Raw genomic sequence first — 15,566 nt, 5'->3', positions numbered from 1 at the left:
GAAGAGAACACACTGTGGATATCACCAAGAGAACATAAGCAACAGACAACTTACAGATTCTAAGGTTAGTTTCAGTCAGACATGCTATTTGCATGGCAATGAGGCACAAAACTCAGATCGGCATTGTTACAAGTACAAAACAACACTGACAGCTATTTACATGAGATGACCCCTCATTTTGCCACCCCATTCATACAACAACTAATCCTTAAAAAAAAAAAAAAAAAAATCCCTTTCATGGTCCACAGAGAATAAGCCCACAGAGACTTGGCTTACAAAACCAACATTTTTCCGAAGTTGAAAGCAGTGAGCACAAAAAACTGGGAAGACATGGGACTCGAATCATCAATGGCAGCAGCACAGATGAGCAAGAGAACCAGGAACCCCATATCTCCTGTACTAAACACAGCTGGAAGAGAAATGTAAAAATCCAAAAGGAAAAAAAAGCCTCACTCTAATGTGCACTGAACAGAATCAGAACTGGACAATCTTTGCATTCTTTCGAATGCAAAGGAAATAAATGGCAAAATTACATTCTGATGAGGCACAGACAGAGATAGAATGAGTAGTATCTGAACAGATCTCTAAATTAGGAGAAAAATGGAATGCCAATTTTAGACCAACATGAGTTTAATCAAGTTCTTTCCAAATTCATCCTGGCTTTCACCAGAATCTTCTGCATTTCATACTCCCAAAAGGGGCATTAAGTTTCTCTGACATTTCTTTCCCAGCACTAGATCCTTACTAGAACTCTATCAATAGTCCTCAATTGCTCATTGCAACAGCTTTAAGAACTATGCGTTGCTCCCATATCACATGTAATTCACAACCACTTTCCTTCAGGACTCTGCCTGAATCTATACAAGGAGGAGCAGCACAGCCACCATCACCTGGGTGGGGGGGAAAGCACATCCTGCACAAAGCCAGCAACTTTGATGAAATGTCTCCTAATCTCTAATCATTGATCCATGCTTGAGAAAAAGAAGAGAGCCTCTCTGATTGTTAACTTTGCCTTCAGCATTGCCTTCCTTTCATAGATGAAGGTGTTACTAGTAAAGAGTCATTCAAAAGAATGACAAATTAGAGTATGGAAAAATCCAAGGATCAGAAGAGTGGCTCCCTCTTTATGCATTTGTTGCAGAACACAGCTGTACAATCTACAGATTTTTAAGTGCCACAGACAAACTTTTGGAGAAGCGTGCTTGCTTTCTTTCTTCCCCCAAGTATAGCATACTTGAGAACTCATCTATGCAGTGACTGAGCTTCTCCTGATTTATCTGAACACTGAAAACACATCTTGACCTTTGTAACAACTGATTGAAGAATTGATTGAAGAATTCTCTCCTGAGAAATGTGTATACATATTTTTTTAGGATTTCAAAGAACACCATGAACTGTTTTCTAGGTATGTTTCAGCAAGATCTAGTGCACATGCTCTCTTCTATACAGCAGCTTTTCCACTCAGCCACATTTTATGAGTGGGCCTGAAAGAGCAAATGAACTAATTAATGTTTCAAATATCTGAGCTTCCAATAAGCAGTAAAATTATTTAGAGAGCTTCTTTACAGTGGTGCATTCAAAAATGCTTTTGTATAGTGACTTAAATTTATTTCAACTCCTTAACAGTTAAATTAAAAGCTGAGACGACTTCATATGCACCATAAACTGGCTGAATGACTTTCTTTTCCTCCAAGTAATCCTTTCACTTTTCCCATCTATGTGGAACTAATTATTTCCTGCAGCTCTGCCAATCATATATTTTTATTTCAAAGCTTGTTAAGCAGAAGGGTGTATTACCACTAAGTTCCATCATATAAAGGTCAGAGGTAGGTTGACATAAGATTATATGAGATGAGAAAACACAGACAATGCTGCCAAGCAACTCCTTCCTCAGCCAAGTAAACCAAGAAGTAGTATTTCACTCACAAAATCACAGGACATTGGCAATAAGAAAATTAACATAACATTGAATTTAAATCAAGGACATACTGAACAAAAGCAATAGTGGAGGAGGAGGGCTTCTTCTTTGTTACTAGACACTTGCCATAATTACAAAAAATGTTGCTAATATACAATTTATTTTACCCCAGACAGATCAAAAACCTTCGAGAGGTAAAATCCCAGCTTTTAGCAAGTAAGTACGAGGGCAGTGTAGGCTGCAATAAATAATTTGCCGACCTTGACAAAACCAGGATTATTTAGTATATAAAGCACACATTCACTTAAAAGTTGTCCAAAACCAAGACTTTGATGCATGTATAATCTAAACCCAGACATCAAATACTACTACATTTGTATACAACATTGTTGTTTTCTTAATTTAAGCATTCAGATGTTTGAGATTTTCTTTCGGTATATAAATATTCACTTGTCTCAGAAGGATCAGGGTCACCACTTCCTAATAGCAGTTACTGGAGTCTATTACATGATAATTCCTGTTCTAGACGTTTTTAACCTAAAATTAGTTTGTTAGCAAAGGGTAAAACAAAACTAACAAGTAGCATGTGTTTCCTATCTATGTTAGAAAGTTAACACTTCCCCCTCACTGTAATTAAAATGTATCCTAAAGCAAAATATCATTTAGACAAGCTTCAAGAGAAGTCATCTGTTGAATCAACACCTCAAGCAACTGAATTCTTTTCACCTGTTGAAACTTGGTGCATAGTACTAAGAGGTCACAGCATGAAGTGGGCTTACACTATATGTGATGCTTGAAAATATTACTTAGATTTTAGACACAAACCTCCATACACGCTCAAACATGAAATGAGATTTCTACTGAGCTTTGAAATTTACCCTGGACTGAACAGTTCTAAATTTAAGCTTACATTATTCCAAGTTAACTTCTCAACAGAACCCATATGAATAAATCACATAAGAACCTAGTGTATCACCAAAAGAAATACATGGTTAGAACTACTAAAAAACAGGCCAGCAGCTCATTTAATATCCATTGTATTGAGAGGGTAGGGAAAGGAAATTTTTTTGCTGAAAGAAGCTAAAGAAAAACAAACCAACCAACCATACAAAACAACTACCACCACCACCCCCCCAAAAAAACCCAATCAAACAAACAAATAAAAGGAAAAAAAGCCAACAACCCACCAAAAGTCACAGTCCCAATAAAACTCCTCCAGATGGGTGCCAGGAGCCTGATTTTGGTCAAGAATCAGGCTGTTCTCCTGCCATGCGTCCTGCTCTCCACCTGGTTCAGAGAGACCTTCAAGTCACAACCTCAAGCTGATATGGCTACAAGGGCTAGTGAGCAACTCAAATCCCAGGTCATTAAATATAGGAAAATGTCAGGAATTGCCAACACAGGTGTAAGAGGACAACACGATTTCTGCTGCACAACCTGCCCCAGTCCCTTCTCTCTCTGCTTGGAGAAAGGTACCCCAAAGAGCTACCATCACCCTCAAGGTTTACGTCTTCCTTTCCTTGCCTCTAAGGCTGGACCCTGTGGCTACAGCTCAGTAAATTCTGTGAGCATTACATAGCAAGTCCTTTACCTAGATGGATGCAGTACAGATAACAAAATGTGGTATGCGGTGCTAAATCCCATAAAAGTACTTTCTATAAGAATCTGATATTTATCTAGCTTTTTCCCAATGCATCTACAGTAAAAAGGAAAAAAATACCTGAGCCTGTGTACACAGCTGATAACTAGCTTGGTCTGGGATAAACAGAGAATATTTACGCTCTTCCTTCATGAGATATGGTTCAAAGCCTACCTGCCAGCAAAGCGCGCTTCATTTGCTCCCCCAGAGCAGTACTATAGACATGAATAATTCAGCACATACACAGATATACGTTCCACACACGCCTTCACTTATTGAGCCATAGTGGAACATATGTCACAACTGTCTTCGCTTTAATGATTTTGAGAGAAGAATAAAGAATAAGCTCAGGCTGATATTCTACCCTGTGTTTAATATTATTATTGACAATTCAAGGCACCCACAGCTGACATCTGCATCTCGAACAAAAGCCCATTATTAGCTCTCCCATCTTCTGAAGACCATGCCTTCTAATATTTTGCATTTTATATTAATGGTCTGGCATGTATTTCTTCTGACCGTAGTTTTATAGATGCTACTTTTGATACACGTGGCTTTATGTAAAAACAATGTGAAGGTGCTGTTCCATCCTCCAAATAAGATTATTTCTATATTCAATTACCTTAAAGGTGGGGTTTTTTTTATTTCCAATTAAGTTTTATTTTTAAAACAGGATTAAGTGTAAAGCGTTGGAGAAATGAAACACTTTTGTAGAATTGACTCATGTTTTTGATTTCTAAAAGGCAAAAGTCAAGACAACTATCATAATCTGAAAATATTTTCTAAAATTTGGTGGGGTTTTCTAAATTTTTTCACTCAAATATTCAAAACAGATACTGCAATGGCAAGTAATTTAGCAGTTTCAAAGTTATTTCTAAAATTCATCCTGGCATCAAAGAGGTACAGCATGTGAAATACTGTTTCAGTTGTAGCAATACAACCAATGTGCAGGAGGAATATAATTACTATTTATATGTTGTCAGCTTATACAATGGAATATCACTTTGATTTACCACAGAAGGAAAATGGTTTGGGGAATCAGACCTATTAAAACGATTGCTTAAGACAGGTATTAAATTATTTGTCTTTCCCTTAAAAAAAAAAATAATAAAATAACTGAAAATAAATTCAAATATGTATGAATCAAAGGAAAGAAGTTTGTAGCCCATGCATAAACATCAAGGCCTAACAGAACACACAAATATAGCTCCACACTTTTTATTTTATTAGCAAACATATCTTGAACGAAACAGCAGACTGTCAAAACTGTGACTAAACAGATAAGATCAAAACATAAAAAGTAGATTGCACTACAAACATTGCTCCTTTCCTTGCTCTTCTCCTTGGATTGCTCAAAACAGAATAGAAATTCTCACCATTAACTCTGTATAATAAAGAGGCAGACTTATGGAAACAGCCATCTATCCTGGATGAGCACCTAAACCCTCTCTTTAGCAAACAAAGCTCCAGTTAGGCATCAGCAGCTTAGTAGCTGCTATTCTGGGGGCACAGACAACTCAGTCCAATTAATTGTTTGATTACATGTGCAGTGGCTTCATTGAGGATCTTTATAATCCCTGTAAATCCTTCTGAGCCCTCAAAAACAGAACTCAGTGAGGGGATTTTACTGGGATGGAAAAGATTAAAACCAAAAGGAATGATGTTCTGTCTAGACTGGCTACTTCTCCTCAAGTAATCTGAGGAGTAGATGAACTTCCCATTTCAATTACAGAAGTAAAAGTCATAATTCTAATAAACCATAACTATAAACTAGTTTTGCCATCATCATCATCGTCAGATATTTACACACAAAATAACTGCACATGGTTCTCCCAGTGAAATATAAAAATAAATAATTTATTTAGCACTCAATTTAGGCAACCTGCAGTCATATCAAACACAAGGCTTTACTACTGATGGTTTTTTGGATTATTTTTCCTAGTGCTGTTGTTGCACATAGTATGGAGGCATCCTTACTTTAACTGCATCAGATACTAAATAATCCAGTCAGTATTTTCTCTTTCTGCTTCTACTCTCCTCATACTCTTTTCCTTTCTACCAGCCATACACAGCGACTCTTCATAAGAATGGCTATTTACACAGCTGTCTTTATGACAAATAATTATCACTCCAATGAAGAAAAGAACCGTAGGAAAATTCCTCCATTGTAAAGATATTATTCAGGGCATTTTATACTTGAAAAGATTATGGCAGTGATTTTTTTAGAATATAAATCACTTCACAGTATTTAAAATAAGACTGTCCTAGTACAGCAAGTATCAAGATTCCTAAAAACTAGAAAAGAGGGGAAAAAAAAAAAAAAAGAAGTAGTAACAACCAGCACTGATTCACAAACACTACCTTAGGTAAGTAAGCACCTACTGTTTCTAAGCCATCATGGAACTAGAAATTGAGTGCTTGTAATCGGTGTTATCATCATCCTGAAGACTTCTAAAATATCTATAACTTCAGTACTCAATCTGTCTTTATCTAGTTCACTGTGTGCATGGTTAGCTTATGAGTAAGAAATAGTTATTAATCTTATATTCATGTCAAGAGGAAAAAAAAAGCATATTTCTTAATATTTCTTTTTTAAAAAAGAGAAATATTCTAAAAAAGGCTGAAAATATGGCCTTCACATTCTTTCCAGGAACGTAACAGTCACTCAGGTTATTCAAACACATTAGCCATGGAAAAGAACATATTAAAGAGGTCCTGCTTTCTTCTATACTGAATTGTCTCCTATCCTATAAAGCTATCCTGAATTGTGTAATTATTTTAGATCTGGTACTTCCTTCTCATTAACTTTGACCATTTTTTTTTTTCTTTAGCTCTTTTCCCCTAGAAACAGGAAAAAGATGGGAAGGCAACAGACAGGGAGAAAGCTCAAAATATGAAATATTACAGAATAATTGTAGAAAAGGAGGAATTAAAACTAAGTTAGGGAAATAAAACATTTGAACACACTCCCACTGCTCCCATATGATATCCCCCCCAAGCACCCTCTGTTTCATATCCTCTGTAGGTTTTTCCTGTTTGAAATACGCAGAAGAAAAAAAAAGCCTCATGTTAGACTTCATTCCTTCATTCCCAATACTTAGGAAATTGGACATGATAATGCAACAGGAAATCATGCGCCACTGTAAAGTTTTTCACACTTTCCACTTCAGCTGTGATTACTGCCAGATTCTTGAGACATCCAAGTATTTGTCTGAGACAGAAGGTGGGTTTAAGTCCACTTGGCAGTTCGTATGGGAATGACTGTTATAAACTGCAAGCTCAAGGAGACAGCTTTTCTGTTTAATCATGTTCCTAGCACAAGAAGATAAAAAAATATTGCAAATAAGAAGTGAAGGGGTTTAAGGCACAAAACTGCTTAGTGAAAATATTGTGAAAAGTTCTTCAAGCAAAACCAAAATTGTTTGTGGACTTTATTCTCTAAATTCAATAAGGTTTGAAGTATTTCAGAGTTGCTTTCATTTACGATGCAACTTCAACTTTCAGGTCTCACTTTGTACTTTTTGTAGCAAGTTTCATGGTACGCTGAAGAAGTGCCACATCAGAGCAAGCTACAGAACCAAAACACCTGAAAAAAATATAACGGATTTAATATCATGGCAGCTTCTAGAGCTGCTCTTGGAGAACTGCACGCCTTTGTCCATCTTCCCAGGAGCAACACTTTGTGCCTCTTCCTCTGACTAGTGATAATCTGCCGATCCAAAAGGTTCTCATGAGACACACTTTACGTTAAGGTATGGGAACACCTTTGGGAACTAAAACAAGACATTTCAAAATTTAATACATTCCTTTTGCTTTTAAGTGGCATTTCGTTTTGCATTCTTTACCTTGGAAAACGTGGAACACAAATTACCTTCACTGTCTATAGTGCCCCTGGATTGTGAAAAGGGGGATCTAACTTGGAAACACAAGGGAAAGACTTTTGAAAAGCAAACTAACTAAGATGCATTTCTGTCCAACCATCTCCACAGACCCAAAAGCTCCGGAAGCATCACTCTCTTCCTGTGCCGATTCTCCATCTTACAAGCTCTCCTAGCCCTCCATTTATTGCCTTCCCTATTCTGTAATGCTACCTTAATTCTCATAGCCTAAAAAATACTGGAATGCATCACATGGCCAACCTGCCTCTGCTCTCAATAAACTGCATTATAAAAATAGGAGGAGGAAGAGAAAGCAATCTTAATGCATCTCTTCCAACTGTGACACCAGAAAACAAAGCAAGACACAGCTGAGTAGATGCTCTGTATTTCGTTTACCTGACACCTCTACGTCCCGATAGAATTAAGTGATATGAACAGATTTTGAGAACGTAACACACAGTAAGAGCACTGTTACAAACATTTAGGTGCTTCTTAGGTATGTCTCCACAACAAATAATAGAAAGGGTGCAAGAATACACACATGCATGGCATCCTCATTTTCCAGAGTGCTATTAGTAATGAAAGCACTTTAAATCTGCATTTTGAGGTACCATTTGAGAAGTAACCTCAGAATCAAAATTAAGAGTGGAAGAATGACTGGCAGTCAGGTGCATTTTTAAACAGAAAAGATGTAATTAAACACCTGCATCTCTGAATTGTGCCCTTACAATTTCACGGTACATTTTTAAGATAAGGTTAATAGGCTAATAAATGAGAGACAGCATGTACTGTGCATTTTACATCACTTTAAAATGAGGTTTGTAATGGAAAAGTCAGACACGGTAATATTTTACAGGGATTTAAAACAAAAATTTTTCATGCATGAATTCAATAAGCACATTTGCTGTGGGCAGGATTTATGACCAGCATATCTGTTTACCGTGACAAATTTTATCTAATAGCTACAGCACTGTTAAGTGTAATGACAACCAAAGAAATCTTGATCTTGACTTAATTTAATGCTCAGAGTATTAGGAAATTTAATCAAAATTCTATCTCCTTCCTAAACATTCAAATAATTATTCTTCAAGCATTCAGTCTATTCTTACCACTGCAATCTGGTCTCATGAAAACTTGGCTAGAGTTGAAAAATTTAAAGGCCAAGGTTAGAAACGAAAAGGAAAGTACTATTAATTTTCAGCATCTCTGCTAAGAATGTATTAATTAGCTCCTACATTATGCCAGTGTTACTTTTTATTACTTAACTAAGGAAGAATAAAGTTGCTAAAGTTTAATGTCTATGCATCTTCCATGTAGCTATTGAATATGATCTAAGAAAAAGCCTCTCAAAACAAGGTGTCTCAGGAAAAGCCGTCTCAAAGATGATTGGAGAATGAAGATACATTCTTTAGCAGAGAAAGATGATTCTGATGAGTAGGGATTTGGATTTACTTATATTCGCTTCTGGGACTGTTAATCATTCTATCGTCAGCTGCCTTTGTTACACTAGAATTACCCACCAAACTTGAACTTTTTATTCATTATTCCAGTGAAAGAGGTAGTGCTATATAGCTACGGTTACTATATAATGAACTCAACTACACAAAGACATAAATCGGGAAGATGAAAAGTAACTGGCATTGCAGGGATCTAGCTCTGTACTCATTAAGTCTAAACACCGTAAGGAATGTTGGGTGCAATTAGCCTTTTACGTTCAGAGCAATATGAAAAACACAGAATTCATGCGTGCAGAACACATGCCCTCTGCTCTCAGCCCTTAAGGGCACATTAATAGCAGAATATGTGATATTGCACAGAACAGCACCATCTGAACTTCAGAGAAGTGAGCCCCAGGTCTGTGAACTAGGAGACACTCTGGGTACATCTACACTGGTGAACCAACACAGCAAAGGCCTCATCTCTGCCCATGAAGCCATTGACCATCTGACCACGTTCATACTTTCAAAAGGAGGATGATGACGGCTCAGAAAATCCTTGACCAATGTTAAAATTAAAACTATTCTTGAGAACTAATCAAGAGCGCTGTAGCCAGCCAGGGCCAAAACTGTGCCAGGGACCATTTTAATTACTTAAAAAGAGAACAAACTTTCAGTGGCAGGATCCTGCCCTTTTCACAGTTTCATTTATTAGGATATGCTGCCTCTCAAAAATGGACTTTGAGAGATGATTTTATATACTCTGAGTTGCTCTTTAGAGAAAGAGCCAAGCAGAGCAGAAAAGAAAAAGCAGGGATTGCTCTGTGTTTCCTCGAAGAGTTGAGATCAAAAGATGGATTTATTTCACTACGATATAACTTCCTTTCTATGAATTTAATTTTAGCATGTGAGATGAAAGCAGTAAGACAGCAATGTCATATTTTGAGTTGCTATTAATAACAATCAACATCATGATTCAGACTGAAGAAAAATTACAACTTAAAAAAATCATCTCTTTTTTTATCTCCTGAAGAATCAATTGGTTTTTGTGACACAGACATCTCAGGTAAAACAATGGGATTTTGTTACACAAGCTTCTAGAAACCAAATGTCACAGAAGCAATGATTCAAAGAAATGAACTCGAACATTTCCATCAGCCTCCCTGAAGACTGACTTTTGCAGTAGCTATAGGTGACAAGCATCAGAGTTCAATACAAAAATTTACCATGCAAAGACACAGCCAAGACAGATTATTTCTATGTTTTCCCCAGGAACTCCAGTGTAGTCTCTCCCAGTCACTAAAATTCTTTTTATTTTTCCTTCTTTCCAAGATTTTTCCTATGTAGACATCTACAGCCAAATACACACTACACATCTCAATCAGTCTACTATCTTAAGTTTCCTTTGGTTCTTTCTAGAAGGCTGCTGTAGTTTATTCCTGATACACCACAGCAAAATCAAAAAGCTAAGCAACAACGAGCCTCACTGATAACAATGCAAATTAATATTTGTAAATGGTAGGTCTTTGCCCGCTCACTTTCTCTCAGTTTTTTCCTTTACTATTCTCTTTCATTTGTTTCTATAGCTTCTACTCAGAGCAGTATCTGCTACCCTTCTGTTCTGAGGAACACATCATCCTTGCTTAACAGGACTGAATTACCTCCTCTTAGGTATCCGTCTTCAGTCCTACATATCCCCTTGTTAACAGCCAGAGAAATACGCACAGAACAGAGATAAGGTTGCACTGACTCAATTGCTACACTTCCAAACATGACTTTTAGCACTATCTAGCCCCCTAAAATCAAGATAATGAGCTAAAATAAATACAAGAATGGAGTACGCTGCAATTCAAAGCAGAACAATAATGTTGGTCAAATACACTGGGAGGAGTTCAAAGTGATATTACAGTAAATGACATTTGGAAATTTTTAATTATATGACATTATTTTGCTGTGATCTAGAATTTAATCCCATGATTTTTCTGTATACACATTAACAGCTTTCACTGCACTATTTAGAGTCACCCCGAGGGCCACATGTTGATGTATATCTTCTTATAAATACACAGTGCATTCTGAAAAACTATGTATTACTTTATTGTAGTACTAACTTCTCTATTTGGGGGTTAGTGCTGGACACCCAAACACACAAATTCTCAGCAATATTAATAGTGCACATAAGTCTTTGGGACTTCATGTGGAATTCGTGGATGCAATATTTCAGAAGGAATATTCTGACAAAGTCAGAAAACTTTGTAGTGCTTGGCTAGCAGAATAGGTTGAGCATTTGAGAATAACGTCAGCTGAAAATGTCTCTCATCCACTAGACCGGACTAAAACATGAGTTTTGCCTGAGCAAATGTGCTTATCTACAGACTTCGTGTTCACATTTCCCGCAGCTGCAACGTCACATCTCTAAGAGCAGAGTATGCTGAATCACTGGAGTATGAGATGGGGGACATGCTGGAAATCTTGTAACTCACATGACAGACAGTGAGTACAGCAACTCCACCATCCACCTTCAGGAAAAGAGAGCTACTTTCAAGATCAAAAGGAGCAATGTCAAGCCCTTCATATAGCTGCCTGCCAGGTTGTTTTGGCAGGGTTTTTTTTTCGGAGTAAGGGGCTTGTTCTGGGAAGGAAAGGTAGTGGTTTTAAACAGGACTGATGCTTTGCATAATTATTTGAAGTTCTGCTAAGGAAAACTCACACGGATTTACCTTACACAACTTAAAATGGAACTTATCCTTCCCTCCCAACAACAAGTTTTTAATACATTCACTTCTCTTGCTGATAAAATTCTGTTGGATCATTTCTTTCCAAGCCAAACATTCACGGGTGCCCATTTTTGTAATTAAGCTTCTAAAATTAACCTGCAAACAGCTGTGCTTTTTAATCTTTCTAGTAGGACCATTGCTAATGACTTCTGCAGCTAAAGCCCTGCTTGTACTCATACTGATAACAGTATCTTAACTTGTCCTTGACATTAGAATAGCACTAACTTCTGTCTTCCTGATTCCCAGGGCATTTAAAAACAAACAAACAAACAAAGCTTTTAAAGCATTTACAGCCCTGATCAAAAGCAGACTTCTCCCAAACCTTGACAATCCTCTGGAAACCCTGATTATTTTTCCTGCTGCCAAGTGGGACTCTTCATGTGAAGACTAGCTGCTTCGGGATGAATGAGGGTTTCCTCCCTTACCACCCCAAAAATGTTTCAGCAAAATAATTATGACTTTTGAAAAGTGTTATTTTGCAAGGAGAGTATATGCATACGCCAAACCAAGAAGGAGGAGATGGTAGACTTCTCACCTCACATTTATTTTTCAAAAGGACAGTAATAGCAGTGAATGGCAGGTTTGACACAAGTGTGAGCAGAGACAAGGGACAACATGAAGGTAATTAAATCATAGAATCATAGAATAGTTAGGGTTGGAAAGGACCTTAAGATCACCTAGTTCCAACCCCCTGCCATGGGCAGGGACACCTCACATTAAACCATGTCACCCAAGGCTCTGTCCAACCTGGCCTTGAACACTGCCAGGGATATAGAATCAGAGACACAGGTAAGAAAATGTAAAGACAAAATAAGAACTCAGGAGTAGTTACAGAAGACTGCATTTGTCAACGTTTCAACAAAGGCTTCTTCCTCCACAAACTTCCACAATATATTTCCTTATTACATACTTGCCCTACAGCCAGTGTAAACAGAAGAGGCTGCTGTTGAGGACTAAAGAGGACCAGCTGCCCAGTTTCAAAGAAAAAATTGAGAAAGATGTGATGGAGCAGCCTAACAAGGAGCACTGTGATGCTCTGGTAACAAATACACCACTTACAGGGTAGTTTATCCATCCCGTCTGCATTTCACTGCCTATAGTTCCAACAAACTCTAGAAATGGGAGATTTTCCAGCAGTGTTTAGCAGACTGTTTCAAACTGCCATCTTTTCTTGAGCAGGTGAAAATAAGTTAACTTCTATTATAAGGGTGCTTTCAAACTTAATTGTGATGTGTTGCTCGTTACTGAGTTACAAAATAACCAAACACTCTGAAGCTTTTACTTATACAAATAAGATTAAAATAGCAATGAGAATCAATAACTAATGATAAAAGCAATGAAACAAAGTACTTACATTAAACTTAATAATGTCATATATCAAGTACCGAGGGACAACCTGTCCATTAACCTTGTCGATGATCATTTCCTTAAAAGAAAAGAGATTACATTAACATTTATTTAATAAATATATAAGAATGTCAACACATTTATTGTGCACATACCTGTAAGTGTGATGCTTTCAAACACTGGCTACATCTTTATTACAAAAAAGATTTTGTAATAGGTCAAGATTAGAAAATATTATTAAGGTCTTAAATTTCTCTCATGAAGCTTTCAATAAGAAGTTAGAAAATTATAGTAAGGCTCCACATCCTGGTCTGCGACATTTATACATTAGTTTCCCCACAGCTTTCAAAATTACTACCTTTCTTGAGTGAATAATGAGTTTTCAGAAACCTCAGTAAGAACTGTGATCCTAACCAAGCATTTTTGGAAATCTCACCTACAGAAAGAAATATAAACAGCAAGGAATTACATAACAAGCATTAACATCCAAGGCTCAGTTAGATCTTTTCATGTGAAAGGCATCTTAGGCAGCAGTGACAACCACAATTCACTTGAATGTTGCATTGTGACTAAACATCAGTGTTCTTTCAAATGGAAATATCACAGATACTATCTGTATCACATGAAATTATTTAACATTCAATATATACTGGTAAACCATCTTGAAAATACATTAGCTAGAAGAAAGACTACTAATGATCAACATCCAGAACAAAAAGTGTTTCCTGAACTTAATGGTACATACAAAAATGCATATAACATACATGCTGGTGCTTGCATCTGTAATTCAAGGTTCCTGTGATATGAACTAGACGTAGCTAATTAGTTGATACACCAATTCACATTCAATCTTCTCCCTGCCTCCTTTCCCTCACCCAGTTCTTGGCTACTAAGTTAGTTTATCAGCTAAGGTTTTTTTTGCTGCCCATCCCAAGCTAAAATTCCAAATTCAACCATACAAAATAAAAAAATGGAAAAAGATGAAAATATTTCACTGTAACATGATGAAATGAATTGTGAGCTCAAGAATTATTCCAACAGAGAACTTTACATCAACTCAAATTAACTTGGTTTGGTTTGTTTCTTGCTTAGTCAGCTGCACTTTTGTGTTTTACAACCTTTCCGCTTCCCTTAGAATCCATAACTTCTACAAAGTAAATCCAAACTAGAGTCTCAATGTAAGATTGATTTCACTTTGTACACATACCAAGCTTCTTGAATTGTACCTAGTATTTAAATGCATTTGGCTTTGAAAAATAAATATGCAAGCAGGTGTAAAACCGCACCGTTGTTTCAAAGCGAAAGCAATGCTTGAAGCATTTAAAACTATACTAGGTACATGAACCTGTTGCTCTCAAAAACCATTAGGAACTATAAGTTGGCTACTTAGTATTTTGGAATCTCATCTCCTGTGAGCACAATGCTAAGATGGATATTGGGCTTTCACAGCCAAATGCAGCATTTACAGGTGAATGCTGTGAATTCAGCACCTTTCCTGAAGCAACCTTCACATCATTAAAATATTAGAAAATAGTTCAATGAGTGAAAAATATTTCTTTGTAGCATTACAATGCCTTATTCCTAACCCTAAAAATCATTTACTCACAGGTCAAATAACATTTGCAAAAGGTCTACATAGAAGCGATATAACAAAATGCTATTTTGCAATATTCAGGTAGGAAGCTGGTGAGCTATCAAAGGAATAGCAGATGCAACACTCCAATGCCTTCTTTGACAATAAATTTTATAACTAACTGCCAGAACAGACGGAATAGAAGAAAGAAGCCACAATGTTCAAACTTGGAAGAGTATGTAAAAATATAATGCAGGGGGAGGGGAGAGGAGGAGGAATCCCACCCAAAATTCATAATAACAATCAGGTTAAATGAATAACAAAGCAATGCCACCATATTTGTTTAAAGTTTCAATCACAGTAGCAGGCAAAATAAATTTTTAAAATACGTTTCTTCAGTTCTTTACTGTGAGGGTGGTGAGGCACTGGAACAGGCTGCCCAAAGAAGTGGTGAATGCTCCATCCCTGGCGATGTTCAAGGCCAGGTTGGACAGAGCCTTGGGTGACATGGTCTAAGGAGACGCATCCCTGCCCATAGCAGGAGGGTTGGAACCTGAGGTCCTTTCCAAGCCAAACCATTCTATGATTCTATGACTTAATTGAACATATATTTAAGGTTTGAGACTCATTTCTTCAGCATGCACATTCAGAGCCTCCAGCTTGATGCAGAGTTAGCATTTGTATGCAAAACCCTGAAAACATTTCAATGGCTGGTATTACAAGATTTCATGCCCACTTTTTAAAATCTGAATCTCTGCATATTCAATTTAAGAATAATTGCAAAATACAGCCAAGAGGATTAAGAATGATTTTTAAATCTTCTCTGGAATGTTCGGTTTTAATGTAGAATTTATTTTGTAAAGAAACCTGTTTTCTCTACTTCAGACATATAAATCATTTTGAGTCTATTGCTATTATATGATTTACATATAAATCATACTTTGAGTCAAACTAACCTCTTTCCTCACATCCTCACTTCTTTTCTTCCTCCCACCTCT

At 36.9% G+C, this 15,566-nt stretch overlaps 1 protein-coding gene across 3 annotated transcripts in view; it reads right to left on the bottom strand.

Moving 5' to 3' along the window:
* The window catches only part of RNGTT (RNA guanylyltransferase and 5'-phosphatase), a 190,679-nt gene that overhangs the window by 121,152 nt on the left and 53,961 nt on the right, over positions 1-15,566 (bottom strand). For all 3 annotated transcript variants that reach the window (XM_061460307.1, XM_061460308.1, XM_061460306.1), the window contains one exon: positions 13,003-13,074. In XM_061460307.1, coding sequence (XP_061316291.1) covers positions 13,003-13,074 — 72 coding nt within the window. The remainder of the gene's footprint in view (positions 1-13,002; positions 13,075-15,566) is intronic.

This window comes from Pezoporus flaviventris, unplaced genomic scaffold, assembly GCF_033815535.1.
Source record: "Pezoporus flaviventris isolate CSIRO_AGI_PZ_B2104156 unplaced genomic scaffold, CSIRO_AGI_Pfla_v1 ptg000031l, whole genome shotgun sequence".
Lineage (NCBI taxonomy): Eukaryota > Metazoa > Chordata > Aves > Psittaciformes > Psittacidae > Pezoporus > Pezoporus flaviventris.
The sequence above is the reverse complement of the archived record's forward strand: the minus strand, read 5'-3'. Positions and strand labels throughout refer to the sequence as shown.